This window comes from Apis mellifera, linkage group LG3 (assembly GCF_003254395.2).
Source record: "Apis mellifera strain DH4 linkage group LG3, Amel_HAv3.1, whole genome shotgun sequence".
Taxonomy (NCBI): Eukaryota; Metazoa; Arthropoda; class Insecta; order Hymenoptera; family Apidae; genus Apis; species Apis mellifera.
The window spans coordinates 12883940-12910754 of record NC_037640.1 but is presented as its reverse complement, the minus strand read 5'-3'; the positions used below and the strand labels follow the sequence as shown (position 1 = coordinate 12910754).

Sequence of the window (26815 nt, the reverse complement as noted above, 5' to 3'; positions counted from 1 at the left end):
TAAGGATTGTCGATAAAGCCAATAAGAATCGCGGCCTGCAAAGGAGTAGGGCCATTCTCCGCAGCGAGTCTTCCCCCACCCCATCCGTTTTCGTTCCTTTCTGCTCGCTGTTTGTCCCTCCCCTCTCCCCACTCCCCACTCCTTTCCACGAATACAATCGAACGTTGCTAGGCTGCCAGATAAAAGCCGAAGCAAAAAACGAAGGAACGCTTTGACGGGAAGCAAACGTCTTTCCGTATTCTTAAGACATTTCCGTTGCGATTCTCTCTTTCTCTCTCTCTCTCTCTCTCTCTCTCCCGCTCTTCGCCCGTCCCTCTTTATCGGATCGGTAATTCGACGTTTGATATATTACCTATTTACGACCTTTCCTACCAATCTTTGATCGATCTTTACAAAGTTAAAATTAAACTCGAAACGGTTGAAACAGATTTTCGACAGTTGGGGAAGGGGGAGGAAGGGAAGTTTTGCGGGATTATAACTCGATTGTTATTATAATTAACGAACAAGTTGATCAACTTGAAAACGATTAAATTCACGTGTAATTAACTCTGCTCGGTTCATTGACGATAACGATTACGAATAAAGGGAAAGATTAATTCTGTAATCGGATATATGAAAATCACTGATTTGCATAATGATCGGGTGGGGGGGAAGGGTCACGTTTCGAGAAAATTTGCGAATAATCCGATTACGAGTATGAGTGGTGGGAAATTGGAGGGTAAGATCATCGAAGGTACGTTCTTTCGATTACGTTTAATAACAATTCTCCATATCGGAATGAATATCGTTTCCCATTGGCGGAACAGATGTTTCTCGTCATTTCGAAATATCGAGACGGAATTCTACAGTTACCGACACTTCTCTTTTTCTCGAGCGCGTGAGCGACTGTGGCGCCTTTCGCGTTTCACATCGCAAATAAGGAGACGAAGCACGTTTGCTTTTCTTCGAGATTCCTGGTTGAATATTGGATAATCTTTGTTGTAAACAAAATGTGTCTACGATTTTAACTTATTCTCCATCTGTCATTTAACCGTGTAAATTATCAAGCAAATTACTTCTCTCTTTTTTCGACGATCAGAATTTTCGACCGAATTCGAATCACTTTACCGATCGTGGCGCCATCTGAAACAACATTCCTTCGTTTTTAAGAAGTTTCGCGATCAGTGCTCCGAGAGTTTTCTGTACGACAATTTACTTACTCTTTGCGTGCCTTAGGAAATAAAGTGTCAAAGTTAAAATGGTTTGCGCGCTATTGAGAGAGGATATCTTACGGAATGTGGAAAAAATCGAAGATTTTAATTTGGAGGATCGATTGTTCGGTGAGTGAAAGAATCGAAAATTCAGACGCGAGAAGAATCAATCGGTAAGATTCAGAAGTTAGGATCCTGCACTGAATTAAGCGGAAGGAATAAGAGAAACGGACTCGAGATTTCTCGGTTTCACATACATAAAAGAAAACGATGGAAATCACAGATCGATCCAATCATAGGAAACCGATTTTAAAATGGTGAACCAAACTCGCATGAGGTGGGATTTTCGAGGAATATTATCAAAATCAATTAATGAATTTATACGAATTTTAGAATTTATACGTTTATCGGAACAAGACGTGTGATTTTGAAGCGGCAATCGAAGCGTTTTAAACTCGGAATGAAGATAACGTGTCGATTCGTAACCAGGGAGCAGTTGTCATTCTTCGTGAATGGAATTTATAATTTATCCACCAGATAAGAAAAGAACCAGTGTAATAAAATTTTGAATTTGGGAGAAATAAGTTGGAAAGAAGCACACCTCCTCGCTTCTAATTAATAACGGTGTTAATAATGTAGAGGGAGCAATTTGGCGAATTTTTAATTAAGAATTTCCCGGGTTAAACATCACTCTCGACTACACCTACCGCCTCTTGTGTACACTGCTTGTACTTACGACGCATACCGATGTGCGAACGCGAGTGAATCTCCCCTCTCCCTTTCTCTCCTCTATCCAGCGAATAGAAATGAAGAAGAAAAAAAAGGGGCGGTGAAAATATACTCGTTCGATCAGGATTCTCCTCTCTCGAAAGAACGAAGCGAAGTATCCTTTTTCGTTCGTGAAAAGGAAAAGAAGACCACCGCCCTTTGCGCGGACACGAGTTTGCGCGCTATCGCGCAGTTTAAGAATATTTTATCGAGAAATATTCTCGCGGATCGGGTGACTGGCGGCCTCCCGCAGGAATCGTCCGAGCGTTTCCATTTCTCTTTCCATCCCCACTCTCTCTCCCCTCCCTTCCTCGTCGCGGTACACTCGTCCATCCTTCCTTCCTTTCTAACTCTCCCCCCCTCGCCTCCAACAAAACCGTATAGAGACGCGAGACGTTTGAAAGGACTGATTTTGCGCGTCGGTCAACCGAGCCGCGCCATGATGCGAATGCCGTTCTGGACGCATCGAAGGAAGGAGAAGGATGGAGAATCGCTGCTTGGTGACTCGTTCGAGCGCGAATAGTCGTTCTAGATAGGAGAAAGGAATCTTTTCTCCTCCTCTCACCATAATTCGAGATAAATATATTTTTAAATATATTTTTTTCGAGATAATATATTATATATATATATATATATTTTCATTTTGGACGGAATAAAACAAAATTGAGAGCGAGCTACGTTTGTTTTCGATCTTAACGAGTTACTATTATTATTATTTTTTTTTTTTTCGATTGTGGAGCTATGGAAAGAGATGGAATCGCGTAAAAATTCTATTTTTCGATTCGAAATTTAATTAAAAAAAAAAAAAATCACAACTGGAATAATAGATAGATATGGATAATCCAACCAGGCGACTCGACGTAACATTTTCAATTTTTCAGTTGGGGGGAGGAAAAAAAAAAAGGGAAGAAAGGAAGAGAGAGAGAAAAAATTGGAATTAAATTTCAAAATGCGTAAAGGCGGTAAATGAAATCCATACGTATATATCGCGTATTATAACATTTTTAAATCAAAATCGATATTCTATTTAACGATATATGGTTATAAAAAAAAAATTCTCCTCTTTTTCGAAACTAAATCGTTTTTTTTTTTCTCTCTCTCCTTTTTTTTTTTTATCGGCCATAAAACACACACGCTCTTTGAGCGTCGAGCGGCGCTCGATAAATACTTGAAAACACACACGGTTAATGTAAAAATTGAAACGGGTAAACTATAAACTTCAAAAATTTCAAAAAAAAAAAAAAAAGGACCGGTTCGAAAATGTTTGTCGTCGCAATGTGTTTACGCGATATATATTAAGACAATATTTTCTCGATATCGATTCTCTATTCCTTCACTTTGCAAAAGGGCCATTTTCCTTTCAAAATATTCCTTATATCTTTTCCTAGCAAAAGAATTCGAGAAGTTACGCGACAAATCTTACGAGTGAGTTTTCTTTATCGACGAGTAGCAAATTCTGATAATAGATCGTGAAAAAAAATGGAAAATCATTTTCAGAATTTTTTTACCTTCTTCACTCTCTATTCTTTGTACAATGGGCGAATGATGTGTCTTTCTTTTCTTTTTCCTTTCTTGATCGATCATCGTTACGAAAATTATTTGTTCTCGAATGAGAAGAAAAAGAAAGGAAATCGATCAAGTATAATTTTAATTTTCGAAAAATTAATAAAATTACTTCGTACGTTGATCATCGGGGACATTGGTCCCATTTTCCTTTTATTTATTTTGTTTAAACGTTTCGAGTCGCGAAACACGTTAAACACGTGCTTGCAAAACGTTTTCAAATAATTCGGTGGAGCAAATGTAAGTCGACCTATTTTCTACCATTTTATTTGCACGAATAAAATAAACAAGGATGCTAACGCGACCAGGCTGCTACCAACCAGTTTATGCAAGCGTGGATAAATCTGTCAAATCAAACAACATCGAAATCGAATCGATATAGAAAATTCAATTTTCACTCTTGTTTATCGTATCGGAAAACGCGATAAAACATAATTACGTTTTTCAACTTAAAATTATATATATATATATATAGAGAGAGAGAGAGAGACACGTGGACAATATTGTATCTTCATTTCGAATCGGTATAAACCGTAACAACAGATATTATTTTTCTCCGCATTTTACGAACGTTGCAAAACTTGATCGCGTAGAAAATAATTCCCGTAAATGCTATAAACTGTCGCGGCCAAAATGTTTATGATAAAATTGTAAGTTAATTTCCCTTGAAAAGAAAAGGACGATGAAACGTTGCTAGGAAATTATCTCTAGCTTATCTTATCTCATCGAGAAAAAAAGTTAATAAAAACTGTCGCTTCAAGGGCAGTTCGAAGTAATCGTACAAACGTGTGCTACGTCGTGTTTGTTTGAAACGGACTTTTTTCTTAAAATTAATCGAGAAACGTTCTTATTATAACGTGTATATATATATATATATATAGAGAGAGAGAGAGAGACACGTGGACAATATTGTATCTTCATTTCGAATCGGTATAAACCGTAACAACAGATATTATTTTTCTCCGCATTTTACGAACGTTGCAAAACTTGATCGCGTAGAAAATAATTCCCGTAAATGCTATAAACTGTCGCGGCCAAGATGTTTATGATAAAATTGTAAGTTAATTTCCCTTGAAAAGAAAAGGACGATGAAACGTTGCTAGGATATTATCTCTAGCTTATCTTATCTCATCGAGAAAAAAAGTTAATAAAAACTGTCGCTTCAAGGGCAGTTCGTACAAACGTGTGCTACGTCGTGTTTGTTTGAAACGGACTTTTTTCTTAAAATTAATCGAGAAACGTTCTTATTATAACGTGTATGTATATATATATATATATATATATACGATATAATATCCGTGAAACCACTTGCGCGAAAATAAATTGGGAAACTTTGGTCGTCGTAATTTATCTCCGACAAAGAAACATTCGAAACGAAACATTCGAAATTCTTCTTTTGAGAGAGGGAATCAGACCGGATGAAACAAGAGGTACGACTGGAGGAAGAGGAGGCAGGGGGGGGACCCCTCGTTCATTAGCGGCCAATTATTTTTGTTCAGTCCGTTGGAAAAGCTTTCTCCGAGTTCCCAATGATTTGACGAATATCGAAGCCTCTTGATATTCAGGCGACATGGAAGATAACTGTTTAAGTAGAGCCCGATCGATATTTCCATTCCTCGCGGAGAGACACGCTTTTCGGCGTTCGATCGCGAAAAATTTATTTGTTCCTTTTCGCTACGATCGACTCCATCGGTCGCTCGATTGAAAGTGTATTGTAAAAAAAAAAATAATAATAAATAAATAACTCGTAAAATAAGCGACCAAGTTTAAGTTTGAGGGAGGAAGAAAGAGGAACGAGAAACGAGATAGAGAGATTGGATTCAGCAACGACGCGACAACAACGCAACAACGACGCGTTGCGTTGTGTTGGCGGAAAATGTTAATCACTTTTATGAAAATGCAGTGTGGGAAATTTATAGTTGGTATAGTTGAAAGCTCGGCGATGACCCGACGATGATAAATAATCGCGAAATTCGCGAAATTAATTGGTGAGAAAACGTATCGGTTGCCAACGCGGATATTTATCGTGGAACGTATCCCGACTAATTGTTCGTTCTTTTCAACGTGGCCATGAATCTCTGTCACCGGGATTTCTGCCATCGCGCTTCTCCAGTACTTCGATATCTCATTTTACCAAGTCTGCGTTTCATTTTTCGTTATCGAGGAAACCATCTTCGCCCCCCTCTCTCTCTCTCTCTCTCTTTGTCTGATTTATGTCGCGAATGTACATAATTGAATTAACAGGGACGATTCTTGAAAACGTGCTGCTTCGAACGAGAACAATTATCAGCGCGAAGATCGAGGAATACTTGAAAATTTAGGATCTCGTTAAATAACTCTTCGATTGTTTTTAAAAAAATTTTTGAAAAATAATTTTCATTTCTTCCTTTTCTTTTCTCTCTCTCTCTCTCTCTCTCTCTTTCGAAAGTACACATCGTATCGCTTTATTCGCGGGCAAAAAAAAAAAAAAAAGAGTACATCTCGATCGAGCGAATAATAATTTTATAATGTTCGCAAAGTGTCGGCCGTTCAGTTTCCCTGACGCTGTCAAGTTAATCCGGTTAATTTAAATTACAAATTCAAATTTGCATATTAAAATACACGAGAAATGTTGAAATGTCGATTATTCGGGGAATGGGAAGGGCGCGGAAAAAGGGCGGGATTAACTCGTTCTTGGATACATGATTGTCCATTGTTGGAATTTTAATAATAAAAGTGTTAATTTAAAAATTACCACCACTTTTGCTTGATTGAAGTCTCGCGCGGATATGATAGAGGGAGAGTTGCGACGTACGGGGGTTGCCGGGATACTTTTCTGAAAAAAAAAAAAAAAAAAAAAAAAAGTATACGATATTTCACGAAACAACGAAAAGCAGAGATATTCGGAAACGGAAAAAGCAATTTCACACTTTACGATTTATTATTTTCGCGGAAAAGAAATTATTACTATTCGGTCGCCATCGTTTCGATATTTCGATCGCGCGCCGCATACGAAACGCGAAGACAGACAGCAGAGAGAAAGAGAGAGAGAGAGAGACGGACGGACGGACGGACGGACGGACGGACGGACGGCGGACACACACACACACACACACACACACACACACACACACACACACACACACACACACACACACACACACACACACACACACACACACACACACACACACACACACACACACACACACACACACACACACACACACACACGAACATTGGAATATTTTTGAATTTATCTATTTGTAGAAACTAATGCAGCATCAAAAGACACACACACACACACACACACACACACACACACACACACACACACACACACACACACACACACACACACACACACACACACACACACACACGAAAATTGGAATATTTTCGAATTTATCTATTTGTAGAAACTAATGCAGCATCGAAAGACACACACACACACACACACACACACACACACACACACACACACACACGCACGCGCACACACACACACACACACACACACACACACACACGCACGCGCACAGAGAGAGAGAGAGAGAGAGAGAGAGAGAGAGAGAGAGAGAGAGAGAGAGAGAGAGAGAGAGAGAGAGAGAGAGAGAGAGATTGGAAGGGTTCGAGAATGGGATAAATCAACGGGGTGGAAATCAGGTGGAAATTTGGAAATTTTGGCGGATTCGGGAGCAAAAAGGGGGAGGAGGAGGGGGGAAAGTGATGGATGCCCCGGGAAAGCGGCCGTTGTTTATTTAACGAGGGAGCGAGGCCCCATCGATCTCCTCTGCGGACGGTCGAGAGAGATCGGTTGGAAGTCGATTTGTCGTCCAACATTGGATATTATACGTTATAAATCCCCCGGAGATGATGGGGGTGTTGCCTTTTCTGGAGACTAGGGAGGAGAGCAAGGTGAATTGCTAAGATGAGAAACTAAGAGATCCCTCGAGATGGTTGCGTCTTTCTTAACGCGTTGAAAATCGAGATCTCGTTCGTTCCTAGCTCCTTCCATTCTAGATATTTTGTTAGCAATGCGAGAATAATACCTCGCGTCATTTGTTTACATTCGCGACATCTACGCGTCGCTCTACGCGCGAACGGTTCCAATGTCGGAAAAAAAAAGTGGAAGAGTTACGTCTTACGGCGAACAGATGACAATTCTCCGTCCAAATTGAGTCTTGGGCCAACTTCAGCTTTGTAGAGAATGTTAATCTTTTCGAAGGATAAATACAATTCTCGAATTCTACTTGTATAATGCGTTAAATAGTCTACGGAGAAGGTGTATTAACGTAACGTGTCAAAAAAGTGGTTTTCAAAATTTCGTTCCGACAATTTCCACAATTAAAATTGAAGACGAAAATAAAGGCAGCGATGGAAGCAAAGCGGTGAGTAACAATTCGAGAAATTTCTATGAGATTCGATTTCTCGAATTCCACTGTTTCGAAACGAAATTACTTTCCTAATAATTATCCTCGATATGATGAAAAGAAGGAGATATCTATCTTTCCTATTAAAAATGAGTTTGAAGAATTCTAATTCTAATTTTCAAGGTGAAATATCACATTAATCTTACTAAACTAATTTTTTTAACAAACCATTTTTGTATATATCACTCTTACAACAATTCTGTGCTCACATTTTTCCAAATACTTATAAAATATTCGTAAATAATAAGTTCTATTACACTCTACTGTGCAATATCTTTCCAAACACCTACGAAATATTCCTAAGTAATAAGCGAATGACGTAGCCTTTTTTGCTGTCGTCCGAATACGGGCGACGCGCAGCGAACGTATTAAAACATCTTATCTTATCTTATCCCCTCCACTACCTTCTCTTCCCGTCGCAAAAGAAATGCCACGATTTTCGAAGCCGAAATTTAACACGCGAAACAAGCAAAATAAATAAAGTTACGTTAACCGCGTAATTTTCATTTTATTACCATTAATTAGAATTAGAAAAAAGAAGAAGAGAAGATTCCAGGAATCCAGAAAACGAAAACGAGAACGAATGAGTTGGTTAAAAACATTTGATCTGATTATTAGGTTAGGAAGGTGGGAAAAATCCATTAGCTGTTCGCTATCGGCGAATAAATCACGGAGAAACATCTGCCGGTAAATCCACCATAAAATCCACTGGGTATTAACAAATCAGGAAAGTAGTTCTCCCCGGTACTTGCCCCTTTTTCACTTACCGGGCTTTAAGAGAGAATTTAGAAACTGCTCGGCGTCATTCCGTGTGTTCCTTACCAACCTCCTCCTCCCCTCCCTCCTTCCTTCCGTTTCTTTACGAGTTTCCTATCCTTGTACATCCTCTCTCTCTCTCTCTCTCTCCTCGACTATCGAAAACTCTTACTGTTCCTATTTTACGAAATAATACAAAGAAGAGAAATCGAACGAAACGCGTTCCCTCTTTTTTATTTATTAAATAAGAAACGAGCATGGTTATATTTAAGAGAAAGGAAATTTATAACGTAACGTCAATTCCGTTGGAAAAGTTTACAAGAACGCGAATTTTACGATCAAAATTTTGCCACGAAATTATTTCTTCTTCCTTTAAAGAGGGAAGAAGATTGGTTGGTTAAGTTGAAGTCAAAAGGACGGCGAGTTCTTCACCTTCTTCTTGATCCTCGAACGGAGAGAACGGGGAAGGAATGCGCTTCGAAACTTCAACTTCATTATATAACGGCGCGCTTTAATTTCGGAGGAGAGTCGTCCGGTTTGGAAGGAAGGAAGGAAGGAAGGGAGGGAGAAAGGGAGAAAGGGAGGGGATAGAGGCACGAAGCGGCCGAGGTAACGAGCGTTGTTGCGTACAAAGCGCCCTCGGCCGTCCAAGGAGCGAGGAAGGGAAAATTCGAGTTACCGAGCAGCCAAAAAACCGTCGAGGTCCAACGCTTTTCACTCTGGATTTTTCACTGCTGCGCGTATATATATTCTTAAATAACCTCGCCCGTCTGATTAACCAAGGTCTTGAAATTTCGAGCGTGCACGTGCGAGAAATACGTATTCGCTTTAATTTTCCGTATTTCGTTTTATCCACCATCCGTGAAACGAATTAATCACTCGATATACAAGCGCGGATATACTTTTACGCGTGATTTCAAGCCTAAAGTGTCGCTTTATTCGGAATTTTTCAACAATTAATATTAATAATAATACAAAAATATAGGTAAGTACTTTTAACCGATTTTAGATCCAGTATAAATTTCGTCGAATTGTATAATCGGTGTTCGAATAATTTGTATTCAATAATTAATGCCAATTTTGGTAAAATCGAAAACGAAAGTAAGTTCGTTTCGTTCATCAACCGCGTATTTAATAAATAAGAAACGCGATGGTTTACGAATAAAATTGGTACTTGTATTTTCAATTTCCAATTTCAAATATTATTTGTTTCATCGTGAATATTAACTTACGGGATTACTTATTATTAATGACGTAGTAACTTGGTATACGATGTAAAATTTACAAGAATAGAACGAAAGAGAAAGCTCTCGCCTCTTTCCGGTTTATATTATAACGCGTGAATATTTTATCGGGACAAGTGTACGTATTTTCGCGTATATACCGTGAAATTTTCGGGAGGATATCTCTGTCGCAAAAACGGGCGAGAAGTGTATATTTCTCGCGTGAAATAGGTAGGGAGAATCTACTTTATCTACCGAGACGCCAGCCAGGTCCGGTCTAGGACTTCGTGTATTCGTTACGTGTATAATAAAACTGCGCATAGCGGTTGTACACCGATACGCGAGAGCGTGCGCGTTATATATACGTTTTTATACATGTAAGTCGGGCCGACGTACGCAGCGCCGGCTAGCGGAGAAATAAAACTGCCATGCATTATGCAATGCGGCTCCTATTTCCGATAGATTTCCGAATAATACTTTTCGTATTTGGTCGATCGAGCTCGTACAATACAATATCGATCGTGATCGGAATATATTATTGTTGATCGAATTAACAACGAGGAGGGGGCGAATTAAGATAATAGAAAATCAAGTTTCGTTCGAATCGAAACGATTCGCGTTGTTGAATTATATTTTTCCGATTTTGGGAGTTTATATTTAGAGTATCTTTTAGCTTTTTTATCAAAAATGTACATGTAACATGAAAATATGGGTAAATACATAAAACGTTTATTAAAATACATAGAACGAGAAAGAAGGTATCGTAGTAATCGATATAAAAAAATATACAAATATATATATAGAAAAATAAAACGTACGATGTAACTTAATAAAAGGGAATAAAATAATAAAAAAAATCAATAAATATTTGAATAAAAATGAAAAGAGTAAAGCAAAATTTTTAATTTTATTCGCTATTTGAAAAATGATTCGCGTAAGAAGGGTGAAATTTATAGATTGGAAGATTTGTATTGACAAGAGAATGATCCAATCTATATAATTTAATTAAATAATAAAATAAAAAAGGCATTGTGAGAAGACAAAGCGATCGCTCAAAGATCGAAAGGAATAAAAAAATTACCAACTAAAATTACGAATATTGTTATACAAACATATATTGTTGTGTTTGTGTATATCGCGAGCGACCATAAAAGTCGGATGGAAATCTCATGGAACGAGTGAAAAAACAAAAATCGTTGCATTTGTGAATTTCTAACACGAAGTAATCAAAACTTTAAGCTTAATTTACAAAAAAAAAAACTTATCGATAACGATTTGAATTAAAAATATATAATTTCGAGATGTAAAATATCCGCTATAAAATTAAAATTCAAATACTTTTTAATAAATTTAACACGTTTACAAAAAGAGGAATCGAAATTTTGATGTACGATTCTTATTACATCGAAATAATTATTTCTTCTATTAATTTTAAAGATGAATATTCCCCGCTTCATATACACCGTTCGAGCCACCGTCCTCTGTCCTCTATTCTCTGTTTCGATCCTTTTCTCTTCCTCCTCCCCCTTCCTTCGTTTCCCGCATACCGCAATCTCGATGCTGTCCCGTGTACACCGTTGCGAAAGGAAAAACTAACGAAAAATATTTTCGCGTCCGACCTTTAAAACTATGAAACAGTTTTGACGCGATACACACACGAAAGGCAGAAATTCCGAGTGTGCCTGCCGAGTGGCCTGGAATGTCGTTATATACGAATACGAACGAAAGCGATGGAGGGAAAGGACGGGGAGGGGTTTGGGCGGGTACGCGATAAAAAGTTGCTCGCAGCGGACACTTAGGACGCGGGACTGTGTTTACGTGCCGTAGCCATTATGATGTTATTGTACGAATAATAGAAGAGGATAGAAAAGGAGGAAAGAAAGTAGCGGGATAGAATTACGGGTGCGATGATACGTGCCGTACGAATTTTTTCCTTTCGCCCGTGGATAGATATCACGTATTTTAACGTAATTGGGAAACGTAAATGAAATATACGTATATATATATAAAGCTCGCAGTCGATATTTTTAATTTATGAACGAAACGAATGAAATTTATAATTATATTTTGCCCGGTGAGCGTTTAATTCGCATAATATTTGTATATTCAAATCGAAATATCGCGTATAAATAAATCAAAGAACACCGGTTAGTTACGCGCTCGCGCATAAATTAATTAATTCAGAGAGGCGAGTTAACTAAGGGGAAAGTGTCGGACGAATAACGAGAAGACTTGATTATTATTTTTCTTTTTTTTTTTTTTTATATATATATATACACAAATTATCATCGCGATTTCAAACGTGATCTCGCTTTTACTTTTACGGAACCGAGAAATTCCAAGCGTGTGTCCTTTTTTTTCTCTCTCTCTTTTTTTCCAAAGGATTTCAACGGACATTCGAATAGACCATTCGGATCGACGATTCGAAATTCTACCGTTCGCGTTAAAATAGAAAATATACTAACAGGTTTTATCCAATTCCCTTCGTTTGTGTTCCGCTTAGAAACAACGGGTTGGGAAAAGGTGAAACGTCGTTAAAAGTTGCGAGAAATTTTCGAGAAGTTGTAACGAAAACTATTAACAACCAACCCGATTAAGTTGCCAATAAAGTTCCCCCTCTCTCTCTCTCTCTCTCTCTCTTCAGTTTACCATGCTACAACATCTCCTGAAGAAAACGTGACTCGGTTTTCCTCCCTCTCTCTCTCTCTCTCTCTCTCTCTCTCTCCCCCTCCCCTTCTCGTGCAATTTCCTCGCCACGCAATTTTTACTTTACGAAGCGCAACGCATATTCTCGCGTTTAATGAATCACGATAAACTTGGCTTTGCCGAACAAGGGCCAGGGAAGGTCTTGCACGCGAAAATACTGCCCTTACTCTCCGCAATTACGCCCCGAATAATTCACCCTCGGCGAGATGCGTCCTAGAATTACAACGTTAATTAAATTCTTAATTAAAAAATAAATTTTCAGGAGAAAAGTTTCGTGATTCGAAGGAGAAAAAAAAGAGGGGGGGGGGGAAGAAAAATCGTGACGAGTAATCGTCGTCTTCCTCGAGGAGACGAAGAATTACGTTTGTCGTAATTTTTCCATCCTTTTCTTTCCTCGATTCGTTGCACGAGACAATTGTTTTCGAAAAATTGCGGGGAGAAACGTTTTCGATCGATCAGGAAGGGGGGCGGGGGGTGAAAGAGGCGATTAACGAGATGATGAATCATCTTATAGAATATAGGGGGAGGAAGGAGGGCGAGTGATCAAAGTGGCACAATTATGACCATAATACGGCCACTGTCCCATTCTAATTCCAACCAACTCTCTCTCCTCTATGCGCCATTCGCAACGCGATCGTTTCCCCGTGTGCGTGTAACAAAAGGGGACTTGGAGAGTTTAATCGCATTGCTCGTACATAGCATTACTCTGATCCATTCCGGGATCCATAGACGTCACTCGTTCCGCGCCACTCCGATTAAACTCCTTCTATCGAGACGATATAATCGGTCAATAAACAAATTTTCATTCGAACTACCGAATTGATTTGATCTCGGACCCCGTTTCCATCGAAATTCGTCCCACGAGTCGATTTCGAGCAACCTTTATCCGTTGGAGAGCAAGCGAAATAATTAAAGAAAACACTTTTTCCTTTTCACACATATATATGTATATATACTCTTGATTTTAATCGTCAATTTTCTTTTAAAAAATGTGTACATCTGGAGATACATACGTGTACATCTATACACGTCTAGCAGAGCTTTTACGAAATTCGAGAGACAATCGTCTTTCGTGGCGGTAGAACGTATCTCCGACCAGTTACAATTCCATTACTTAGCGCGAACCGTATTGTTGCATTTGCGAAGACTCGGCAACACTGTTGGAAGCTCGACGAGCTGGCTGGCTCCCCAACATTTATTAATTTCCAACGTCTGAATTACATCGTCTGAGGCGGTGTCTCGATTAATTTCAACCCCGTCTAAAATTTCTATCCGACGATCGATTATCCTCGCGCGAATATCTAACATCTCTTTTCGCGACGACAGAACAAATTCTTTCCTCCCGTGTAAATAACGAGCGAGCGAAGGAGAAGCATCGAGAGCGCTGATGCCGTTCGCTCGGCCAAATCGTAACTAGCGATGGAGCGTCCGTTTTTTTCCACCGTTCGCCTCATTTTCCCCGTGCAATATGCTTTCCAGAGAGAGAGAGATATCCTTCCAAATATACCCTGCTTTTGACGTGTGAGGATTTTAGTTCAACTTTTATTCCATTCGTGTATGTGTATATATATATATATATATATATATATAGTCGAGAGTCTCTCGAAAATATAACGCCTCTCTCGTCTTCTTTATCGAAATCTCTCGATCGCCTCGTCGATAAGTAAACGCGAAATGAGAAAAATACATGTTTCGTTCTCTGGGGGGGGGACGGACATTTTTATTCATTTCGAGGGGACAGGAAGGGGAAAAAAAAAGAGGAATGAAAATTTTTACCCCCTTAAAAGCAGGATGTCCCTAAAGAACGGATGATAAATACTACCATTATTTTGCTGAATGCGAGATATTCTCTCAGGACCTTTCAGCGTGGGAAGAAAAACAGAAACATTTGCAAGAACGTTTATCGATTCGAACGATATTTCATCGCCGAGTACGAAAGTAAGAAAAATATATAACATTTATATATATTTCTTGTTAGAGCAGGTCTAATTCCATCGTCAGTTTCATCGTTCGCTTTCGGCAAATAATTCGTTTACGTTCATCTTTCGTCCAACGTTTGAAACGTTTAACTCGCGAGTTACAATTTTTCGGCCCCGGTAAAAAGAGAATTTAATTTGACACTCTACTTTACCGCGTTGCGTTTGATGTCGCGCCACCGTTCGGCCAAACTTGTTAACCACGCCCTCCATTCCTTCGAATTCTCCTCTGCCAACCGTCAACGTTCGAAACGTTTGTAATTAAAGGCCGGTTTCCATTAATGCCGATGAAAAAAAAGGACAATGGAATTTCTTTATGATTTATGATTATTTTTTCCCCAATTTTTTTAGTTTTAAAACTAACTGTGTATAATATATACTAACTATATACTATAATATAAACTAACTGTGTATAATATAGAGATAGAGAAAATAACGAACGAGCGATAAAGAATGCGTCTCGATAAAGGAAAGAAGAGAAAATAAATAAATGCGAAAAAATTTACTTCGACCAAATGGAATGAAATTACTTTTTAAAAAATTGCGGGGAGCGGGAAAAGCGTGATTAACAATCGGTATTGTTGGGAGGAACGAAAAAGGAAAAAAAAAAAGAAAAAAATTGATATTTATGCAGGGACTCGATTCTCCCTCTTGTTCAAATACGATGTAACGGAAACAACATCGATATCGCGCAGCCTTTAGGTGCCAACTAGCTATCCGAATTACCATTTAAACGGATTCGCATTGTTCCTGGCTACCCGTTGTTCATAGTTGGACTATGTTTTCACGGATTATAGAGACCGACACGGACACTGTTGTTTCTCCCGAATTTAATGGAAACCGTCGTGGAATAGACGGATATAATTTAACATCCCCTCCTTATATAGAAAACTAATTATCGTAATTATTAAGATAATCCAAATTCTCTTTCTTTTTTTTTTTTTTTTTTCAATTAAAAAATTTCCCTTAACTTAAGAACTTCGAATTTTGAGTTGGAAAATGAAATTGAATTTTTGGCGATTTCAGCGTTGCCAACGTAGCCGAAATTTTCTCCGCTTGGCTCGCGCCGAGCAACGTAAATTTTAAAGAGCTATTCAATTTATCGGGTAAGAAGGTGGAAAGTTTTATACGAACGGCGTCCACGAAAAATGCTCATTTCATTTGATTCTAGATAGATCGATACCCGTTGTCATCCCCTGAATTTAATGGAACTCGTCTATAAATCGTCCCTTATTGTAGAAAACTAATCATTATTATTACATCTGAATCCTTTTCTGTCAATTAAAAAATTTCTGTTAACTTCAGAGGGAGTTTCTTTTCGTTCGAATTTTGGATTCGGCGAAATTTTCTCCGCTCGACCCTAAATTTTGAGAGCTTCATTATTATATATAAATTCTTTCCTGTCAATTAAATAATTTTCTGTAATCTCAGAGGGAATTCTTTTTCGTTCTAATTTTGAATTCGACGAAATTTTCTACGCTTGGCTCGAATCCCCTAAATTTTGAGAGCTTCATTATAAAAAATTTCCTTTTATCTCAAAGAAAATTCTTTTTCGTTCGAATTTTGGATTCAATGAAATTTTCTACGCTTGGCTCGAACTCCCTAAATTTTGAGAGCTTCATTATAAAAAATTTCCTTTAATCTCAGAGCCAATTCTTTTTCGTTCGAATTTTGAATTCGACGAAATTTTCTACGCTTGGCTCGAACCCCCTAAATTTTGAAAATTTCATTATACAAAATTTCTTTTAACTTCAGAGCCAATTCTTTTTCATTCGAATTTTGGATTCGACGAAATTTTCTTGGCTCGAACCCCTAAATTTTGAGAACTTCATTATAAAAAATTTCCTTTAATCTTAGAGCCAATTCTTTTTCGTTCGAATTTTGGATTTGATGAAATTTTCTACGCTTGGCTCGAACCCCTTAAATTTTGAGAGTTTCATTATTACATCTAAATTCTTTCCTGTCAAAAAAAATTTTAAAAATTTAAAAAAATTTCTTTTAACCTCAATTTCTTTTCATTCGAATTTTGGATTCGGCGAAATTTTCTCCGCTCGCTCTTAAATTTTGAGAGCTTCATTATTACATCTAAATTCTTTTCAATTAAAAAATTTTTTTTAACCTCAGAAGGAGTTCATTTTCGTTCAAATTTTGGATTCACTCCTAAATTTTGAGAGCTTCATTATTACATATAAATTCTTTCCAATTTTTTAATTTTCAATTAAAAAATTCCCCTTTTCAAAAAAATTTCCTTTTCGTTCAAATTTTGGATTCACCCCTAAATTTTGAAAGCTTCATTATTACATATAAATTCTTTCCTGTCAATTAAAAAATTTCTTTTAACCTTAGAGGCAATTCTTTTTCCTTCGAATTTTGGATTCACTAAATTTTGAGAGCTTTATTATTATATCTAAATTCTTTTCTGTCAATTAAAAAATTTTCCTTTAATCTCAGAGGCAATTTCTTTTCGTCAAAAAAAAAAAAATTCTTTCTAAATTCTTTCCTATCAATTAAAAAAATTACCTTATTAAAAAAAATTCCTTTTCGTTCAAATTTTGGATTCACCTCTAAATTTTGAGAGCTTCATTATTACATATAAATTCTTTCCTGTCAATTAAAAAATTTTCCTTTAATCTCAGAGGCAATTTCTTTTCGTCAAAAAAAAAAAAATTCTTTCTAAATTCTTTCCTATCAATTAAAAAAATTTCCTTATTAAAAAAAATTCCTTTTCGTTCAAATTTTGGATTCACCTCTAAATTTTGAGAGCTTTATTATTACATATAAATTCTTTTTTATCAATTAAAAAATTTTTTTTTTCAAAAAAAATTCCTTTTCGTTTAAATTTTGGATTCACTCCTAAATTTTGAGAGTTTCATTATTACATATAAATTCTTTTCTGTTAATTAAAAAAATTTTTTTTTCAAAAAAAAATTCCTTTTTGTTCGAATTTTGGATTCACCCCTAAATTTTGAGAGCTTCATTATTACATATAAATTCTTTTCTGTTAATTAAAAAATTTTTTTTTCAAAAAAAATTCCTTTTCGTTCAAATTTTGGATTCATCCCTAAATTTTGAGAGCTTCATTATTACATATAAATTCTTTCTCTTTCTTGTCAATTAAAAAATTTTTAACCTTAACCTCAAAGAAAATTTCTTTTCGTTCGAATTTTGGATTCGATAAAATTTTCTATGCTTGGCTAAACCCCCTAAATTTTGAGAGCTTCATTATAAAAAATTTCCTTTAACCTCAGAGACAATTTCTTTTCGTTCGAATTTTGGATTCAGCGAAATTTTCTCGCGTCGAATTCCCTAAATTTTAAGATTTATTCAATTTATCAATAAGAAAGTAGAAACTTTTTTATAAACGTCTAAAAAAAATATTCATTTCGTTTAATTTTAAAGATAACATTCCTCCTTGTAGAAAACTAATCACAATTATTACGTTTAAACTCTTTCCCGCCAATTAAAAAATTTCCCTTTAAGTCAAATTAATCTCAGAGAGAATTCATTTTTCAATTCGACGGTGGCAACGAAATTTCCTCCACTTGACTCGCCCCTAAATTTCGAGAGCTTCAATAATTACATCTAAATTCTTTCCCGCCAATTAAAAAATTTCCCTCAACCTCGAAGAATTTCTAAAATAAATTTTATTATTATTACGTCTAAAAAAAAAATTTCCCTTTCAAAAATCAAATTAATCTCACAGAAAATTCGTTTTCGTTCGTTTTCGAATTTTGGATTGGAACGAAATTTCCTCCGCTTGGCTCGCCCCTAAATTTCGAGAGCTTCAATAATTACGTCCAAATTCTTCTCCGCCAATTAAAAAATTTCCCTTAACCTCGAAGAATTTCTAAAATAAATTTTATTATTATTACGTCTAAAAAAAAATTTCCCTTTCAAAAATCAAATTAAAAAATTTCGCCAATTAAAAAATTTCCCTTAACCTCGAAGAATTCCTTCTCGTTCGAATTTTGAATTTCTAAAATAAATTTTATTATTATTACGTCTAAAAAAAATTTCCCTTTTAAAAATCAAATTAAAAAATTTCGCCAATTAAAAAATTTCCCTTAACCTCGAAGAATTCCTTCTCGTTCGAATTTTGAATTTCTAAAATAAATTTTATTATTATTACGTCTAAAAAAAATTTCTCTTTCAAAAATCAAATTAAAAAATTTCGCCAATTAAAAAATTTCCCTTAACCTGGAAGAATTCCTTCTCATTCGAATTTTGAATTTCTAAAATAAATTTTATTATTATTACGTCTAAAAAAAATTTCCCTTTTAAAAATCAAATTAAAAAATTTCGCCAATTAAAAAATTTCCCTTAACCTGGAAGAATTCCTTCTCATTCGAATTTCTAAAATAAATTTTATTATTATTACGTCTAAAAAAAATTTCCCTTTTAAAAATCAAATTAAAAAATTTCGCCAATTAAAAAATTTCCCTTAACCTCGAAGAATTCCTTCTCGTTCGAATTTTGAATTTCTAAAATAAATTTTATTATTATTACGTCTAAAAAAAATTTCCCTTTCAAAAATCAAATTAAAAAATTTCGCCAATTAAAAAATTTCCCTTAACCTCGAAGAATTCCTTCTCGTTCGAATTTTGAATTTCTAAAATAAATTTTATTATTATTACGTCTAAAAAAAATTTCTCTTTCAAAAATCAAATTAAAAAATTTCGCCAATTAAAAAATTTCCCTTAACCTGGAAGAATTCCTTCTCGTTCGAATTTTGAATTTCTAAAATAAATTTTATTATTATTACGTCTAAAAAAAATTTCTCTTTCAAAAATCAAATTAAAAAATTTCGCCAATTAAAAAATTTCCCTTAACCTGGAAGAATTCCTTCTCATTCGAATTTTGAATTTCTAAAATAAATTTTATTATTATTACGTCTAAAAAAAATTTCAAAAATCGAATTAATCTCACAGAAAATTCGTTTTCGAATTTTGGATCGGACGATGGCAACGAAATTTCCTCCGCTTGGCTCGCCCTTAAATTTCGAGAGCTTCAATAATTACGTCTAAATTCTTTCCCGCCAATTAAAAAATTTCCCTTAACCTCGAAGAATTTCTAAAATAAATTTTATTATTATTACGTTTAAAAAAAATTTCAAAAATCGAATTAATCTCACAGAAAATTCGTTTTCGAATTTTGGATCGGACGGTGGCAACGAAATTTCCTCCGCTTGGCTCGCCCCTAAATTTCGAGAGCTATCCAATTTATCGGGTAAGAAGGTGAAAAGTTTTATATAAACGGCGCCATCGCCTTCTTTCTCACCGGTGCAATCCGCGAGAAATGCTGGTTTCGCTTAATTCTTCGACCGAGGAAGAGAGAGAAGGTATATCGATCGATAAATCGCAATAGAAAAACGCTCCGTCCACGTCTCATCATCGTTCCTCTCTTCCCCCCTCCATGATCGCTGCCCACTTTATTTAACCTCAGCAAAGCATTGAAATCCTTTCAACGATGAAATCTTTTGGACGGTTGATCTTTTCCAATCGTCCTCTTACATTTTTATCCCCCCTCCTCCTCCTCCTGGGATATCAATTTTATTCTTCCTATTTCAAAAAAAAAAGGAAAAAATTAAATTTTATCCGTGCCACGTATGGCGAGTATATTTTATTTATTACTATATTATTTTATTTATTTTATTTATTACAACTCTGCGATTTCTCGTTCGAGAGACAAAAAGTATTATGTACTCGATATATATATTTATATATATATCAAGGTTAGATACAACAATTTCTGCGTTTCACAATATTTTTTCCTCTTGTCATTAATTACAATTCGTTCATTGTTACACGAGACGAGTATATTATTAAAACGGACTCTTTTTTTTTTTTTTTCTTTTTTTTTTACGATCACTTCTTTTTTTTTTCAATAATCGTCAACGCACGAGAATTTTTTTCACAACCGATTATTCACCGGCCGACAAGCGTTCAATTTTGATTTCGTACGCGGGCAACGCGGGATCTCTTTTTCTTCTTCCCTTCCCTCGAGCCACGGGATCGTTCACAGGTCGTCAACGTTGCAAATCGTATTGGCCAGGCTGACGGTGGGCGAGATCAACGTGGACGAAACGTCGACCAGCTGCCTCGGCTTTCGCGACGATTTCACGATTTCGGACCTCCTCGAATTTCTCCTCCTTCTGCTTCTCAACGTAGAGTACACGCTTCGCGATTTCGTCTGATACGCGGAAGGCAGGGGCAATTTGGCGAATCTCAACGCGATCCGATTGGCGCGGTTCAACTCGTTGCTAGTCGGCAGATAATACTGCCTCCTGTATTTTCTCAGTATCCCGTATTCCAATCCCCTCTTCAGAACTGCCTTCACCTGCAATTGTCCATTCACCGCCTAAGATCAAGCAAGTTTTCGAAGCTTAACCCGATAAAAATCGTATTAAGATTAAATATTTATATCATATATATATATATATATATAACGTTATAAGAGAGAGAGAGAGAGGAAAAAACAAGTTTCTCTTTTATAAATAAAAATCGAAATTCGCGTTAGAAGGATGATAAAATGCAAACGAAACGGGAATCCAATCTTGTTGTTCATTCTTTATATTCGAATTCGGGTTACGATTTTCGAGCAATAACTTTATATATATATATATATACACACTCGAATAATTGGGGATAATTGGCGTACAACAGCGGTTTAATAATCATCATCCGATTATTACACAATGTATCACTCACTTGCCGTTTAACCTTATCATCGTTCATTTCAGACACGTAACTGATATAACCGATAATTTTGCTGGGCGTCGACCCCTTCGTCTCCCGTAGATCCTGTATAGCGGAGACTACCAACGCCGCGATTTTCGTAGGCAACACTTTTCGCCCCTTTCTGTTCCCCGACCTTCTCCCGATCCTCGGCCTTATTTTTCGGCTCATCTCGTCTCAACCAATGGCACGAGACGGTGACGAGATAACGGTAACTCGCGCTTGCCGGTTATCCGGAATTGAATCCGAGTCCGCGGATGATGAGGGGAGGGGGGAGGGGAGGGGGGGAAGAGTCGCGCGTGAATGAAGAAACTTGAAATTTTGCGGGGGTCAAGAATCGTTCAAAAAAAAAAAAAATATATATATATATATATCGAGGTTGCGTTGGTCGCCGGAACACGGAGAATTTATTTATTCGCTAGATAGTGGAAATATCGTTTGGGCGGACGTTCGTTTGTTTCGACCAACGAACCGTACTTAACTTCATTCGTGCGTTCGGGCGCGTCGTGCGACGCGAAACGTTGCGGACGGGTGGGGGAAGAGAGTGAGTGAGAGAGATAGAGATAGAAGGAAGGAGTGGGGGAAAAAATTGATCGCGCTCGGCCGGGAACGGAACAGCGTGAAAATATTTACGAAATCTTGGCCCGTACGGCGGACACGACGTCGGTCGACGTGAAAAAAGGTGAAACGGATCGTGATTAAACGGAAAAGTGCAAATTTGTCGTGACGCTTTGTTCGCACGACCGAACGAGCGTTTCGAAATAGCGATGAAAACGGGGCGCGGGATACCGGTTTAATGGTAATTATCGGCGGCTGACAATCAACGATAATTAGCGGCAACAGAAGTTGGACGCGATCGCGCCGATGCGTTACCAACACACACTGGCGCCTCTGCGCAGTTCCCCGCAATTAATCGAAATTCAAAACAGCCTTTTCGACTATCGCGTCTGAATTCGCATCGTTATTCCCCCCCCCGCGATCGATCGCTGTTTCCAGCGCCCGTTTTCATCGCGTAATAAGAATATTGAGGGGGGAGCATTGGGCTTTTTGCTCCGGAAAAAAATATATGATTAATAATGGAAGATTGATTAAAAAGAAGAAAAAAGAAAAATCGTTTAATCTCCGCTTGTTATTTCGATATATTTATAAAAAAGAAAAAAAGAAAGAGAGAGAAGATGAAATGAAAATGTTTGGAAAAATAAGGTAGTAAAACCGATCTCGGATAAAATTTGGGCAATTAACTCGTTGAAATAGTAACTAAATTAAAAAATTTCGAATAAAGCGATACTTTAAGTAATCACTCGTCGAAATAACATTTATTCAACGAATATCGATCCTCTATAATCTCGGCCGTTTCCCAACTACGATTATTCATTGTTACGTATTGAACGAAGTTATTATAAAGACAAAAAATATTTTTCGAATTACAATTTTATCGCCGGATGAATCTTGATTGTTATTCCAAATGTTTCAAATTCGATCTCAAAATATCGATATATCGGTTATCAGGTACGTATCATCGCGGAACATTTCAAACACCGTTGTCAAGCTTGGAACAATAGTTGAGCAAAGTTACCCTCGGTCGACAAACAGTTTACGAGGCGTCGAGTTAATACCGATGAGTTGTTTACGTTTCGCCCGATCCGCGCGACACCGTCAAGGACCTTGAGAATTTGTAGCAGGTGCGCTCGAGCAGCCATCTGGTATCGAAAAGTTCGTTTCAATTTTTCAAGAGTGGACGACGTTAAAGTCGACGAGCGCGACCACGAGAGAAGATCGACTCGAATATCGAACGATCTCCCGTTCCGCCTATTCGATTGGACAGATAGAGCTACACCGTGCAATCAATTTTAAGAAAATTTACAATATCGTGTGAGAGACGTGGTACAAGGATCGTAAGAGATGTGATCGGGCTACACGCGATAAATATTTACTAATTTTCTTAGTCGCATTTTCTTGAAAAATATTAGAAAAGTATCATTAAAAATACCGACAAAACGAATATTAAGCGTTGTTACCGACAGTGAAAGCTTTGAAAAAGTGATTTGATAGATTGTTTTAAATAGTAATTTTACTTCCTCTAAACGTTGTGTCAACATGCTTCTAAACACACCACACGAAGATCGATCATTCTAACAAGTTAATGATTTGAAATATGTGTTTATTTATAAATCGTGATAAAAGCGTTATTTTACGATTTATTATTATACTTTGTGACAATAAATCTTTCTCGTTCAACGATCGCTCGGTAATAATTATTCGTATTAAACGTCTTGCAAAATAATATTAGTTGCGCGTGCGTTTAAATATAAAAAGACACTCGCGACAACTTCGAACGCCAAACGTGAAATGGCTCGACGCGCGTTGACCGACATTGTTGTTGTTTATGGCACGCGGTGTTGCAATTTAAGTCGTGAGGCAAGAAAAGTTAATCACCCTTTTATACTCGCGGCTCGATAAGATTCGTCGTGCAACGTTACGTGCAAATTAGTTTCTGTCAGGAATAAAGGGTTAGGGTCGGAGTGTTGATACGCGGACACGTCGTTACGACCTGTTATCAAAACGAGCCTCGCGTGCGCCCTTCTAATTTGTCGTTTTAAAAATCGTATAACCCTGAAGAGTTATTTATATAAGAGAAATCACCAGATTGGTTAATTATTTTTTTTTTTTTAATATAAAACCGAAAATTGAAATCGCATTCAATTTAAGATATCGTATAAAATTGTTAGCTCGTTGTTGTTTTTAAAAACATCTGGAAAAATATATTCGACTAAATTGAGTGTAATTCCTTCAACGGAGAGAAAGAGAATCGGGAATATACGACGACAGAGGTGGAAATATCCCGTCCAATTCGGGGATATCGAATATATTGAAAATTGTTACTATGCTATGGAAACGCAAATAAACGCTTGTGAATAATAAAATGTATAAATGTATTGATGTTGACACGCCAAATTTTATCCATTATATCTAATAACAAATCTTCCATTCGAATTTTTACCCATCCCTCGAAATTCCTCGATTTTTCCCATTCCGTTCCGTTCCTTCGGTTTCGTTCCCTTTTCACGATCCCCTCGAGAACATGTCGAAACCAGACCACGATGTAATCGCAAAAATCTTAAAAAAAATCCAAGCATCGATCAAACTCGAACGAGCTCGCTTTTAACCCGTGAAAGCGGTTAACGAAACGAGAGACTGCTTTATCGACCGATTAAAAATCCGCTGATTTTCGTCGCGATCTTGTCTCGTCGGTTGGATTAAAAAAAAAACTCTTTCGAGTGCGGCGCGGCGGCGAATATCGATCGGCCGGCAGCTTCTTTTTTTGCGCAGTTTCTTTTCCTCGGTTGAAACCAGTCGGACTGGAAATTGATCCGCCCGAAAAGAGAACGAAAAAGGGAGAAGAAAGAGAGGCACGATACGCGAGGCGAGCGTTATTACAATGACGGAATGGTTGCCTTCTTATCTGGGCGGGAAAAGGAAAGCGGGAGAAGGAGAGAGAGAGAGAGAGGGAAAAATAAAAGAAGAAATAAGCTCGGTTGAGACGATCAACCGCTGATAAGTTTTATGGCTAATAAACACTGGTACGTTGCAGCAAATTAACGAACAATCCGGTGTTTTGAACCCGATATCTGAAACGACACGCGACACCGGCTATTTGCATAGGGGTTCGAAATGCAAACCAGATGGCGTGCGATCTCAATTCCGCGCGAGAGAGATTTGGAGAATTAGCTAGAACGAGACGAGAATTGCTCTTCGTTGATTCGATTTCGTCGAATGTAATCGTCGAATAATCTGACATCTCGGATAGATCGTTGCTTTTGAAAAAATAAAGAAGAAAAATAGATAGATAAAAGTAACAAAGGGATGTAAAAAAATTTCACGTATGATTTCATCAAACACAATAGCCCGCGTGAATTAATATATCGTGAGAAACGGCGTAGCAGCAGCTTTCGTTGCAATATCTCGCTTTCCCAGTTTTTCCCTCCGTTATTTACGGAGTACGAAATAATGGACGAATAAAAAATAACGCAGCATTTTTGAAAACGCTAGCGTGAGATGATGATAATAACGATTTTTGGCCGAGTATCGGCTAACAATTTTTAAATATTTATCCTTTTTTAAAATCCACTTATCGGGCCGTGCGTGGAAAAAGAACGTAACGGATGTATCGCGGCCGCCGTTGTTTACGTATTTACGGGTAAATATGTATAGGGATATTTGCGAATGTAGCTACGTTTCGACTTTTCTCGTTGCTCTCTTTCTCGAACGGAGAGAGAGAGAGAGAGACGGACGGACGGACGGACGGACCACACACACACACACACACACACACACACACACACACACACACACACACACACACACACGCACGCACACACACACACGCACACGCACGCGCGCGCGCGCGCGCACACACACACACACACACACACACACACACACACACACACACACACACACTTTCACTCGCGCTCACACTTTCACTCGCGCTCACACGCACACACACACACGCACACACACTTTCACTCGCGCTCACACGCACACTCGCGCTCACACGCACACTCGCGCTCACACGCACGCACAGAGAGAGAGAGAGAGAGAGAGAGAGAGATTTGTTACGATCTCATTTCTCCCTCCTGTGCAAATTCTTTTAAATTTTTACGGTTTAATTTTATACTCGAACTAACTAGATTGAAGTGAGAAAAAAATATAAGGGAAAAATGGAAAGGCCAGCGTGAATCAACCGTGTGACCGATGGATTTCGATGAATTAAAAATGTCTCGTTCGTATTTCGCGAATTAATTGATTATGATATAATAAATGGGAGGAAAATTAAAGTTTCGATAGCAGAAGGTAGTGAAATAATTGAAAATATATTATTTCATAAATAAGAAAATGAGGAGACGTTTTCTCTCATTTTTCTCCGCGCGAATTCCGTTTAAATTTTTTACGGTTTAATTTTATAGTCGAACTAATTAAGTTGAAGTAGGAAAAAAAAAAATATATACGGGGAAAAATGGAAAGGCCAGTGTTAACGTGACCAATGTTACTGGATTTCGAATTGAAAAAATCTCGTTCACGTTTTATAAATTGATTACGGTATAGTCGAGTATAATCGAGTCGAATAAACAGAAATTAAAGTTTCAAGTGAGAGAGAGAGAGGGAAAGAGCGAAATAATTGAAAATATATTATGTACCGTACCTTAGAATTCGTATACCTTTTTTCATAAATAAGAAACGACGGGACGATTTCTCTCATTTTTCCACCACCTCGGAAATTCTTTTATTCATCGCGACGAAGTTTGAAACCGTTGTTACGATTCCTCTCGCGAAATTTCCCTTCCGGTATATTTAAGCATGCTGAGATGCGAGAGAGAACAAAAAAAAATGAGAATCGAGATAAGGCACGTAACCGGCCAACTTGCGAAAATTCCTTTAAAAACGTTAAATATTAGAGCGGGTCGTGTTACGAGAAGACGCTAGATG

At 37.3% G+C, this 26815-nt stretch overlaps 2 protein-coding genes across 2 annotated transcripts in view; both read right to left on the bottom strand.

Annotated features, from left to right (window-relative positions):
- LOC413503 (TWiK family of potassium channels protein 18-like) overlaps nt 1-26815 on the bottom strand; it is a 237794-nt gene that overhangs the window by 153395 nt on the left and 57584 nt on the right. The gene's annotated exons all lie outside the window — the stretch shown is intronic.
- LOC113218616 lies at nt 20201-25630 on the bottom strand. Its single transcript, XM_026439362.1, has 2 exons — nt 21302-25630; nt 20201-20930 (listed from the first exon to the last, which is right to left on the bottom strand). The coding sequence occupies exons 1-2, from the start codon at nt 21497-21499 to the stop codon at nt 20610-20612; spliced, it is 519 nt and encodes a 172-aa protein (XP_026295147.1). The 5' UTR covers nt 21500-25630; the 3' UTR covers nt 20201-20609.

Coding starts and splice junctions, on each gene's coding strand:
- LOC113218616 (XM_026439362.1), bottom strand. CDS start 21,499: ATGAGCCGAAAAATAAGGCCGAGGATCGGGAGAAGGTCGGGGAACAGA. Junction 20,931..21,301: donor ATGATAAGGTTAAACGGCAA/GTGAGTGATACA, acceptor GGACAATTGCAG/GTGAAGGCAGTTCTGAAGAG.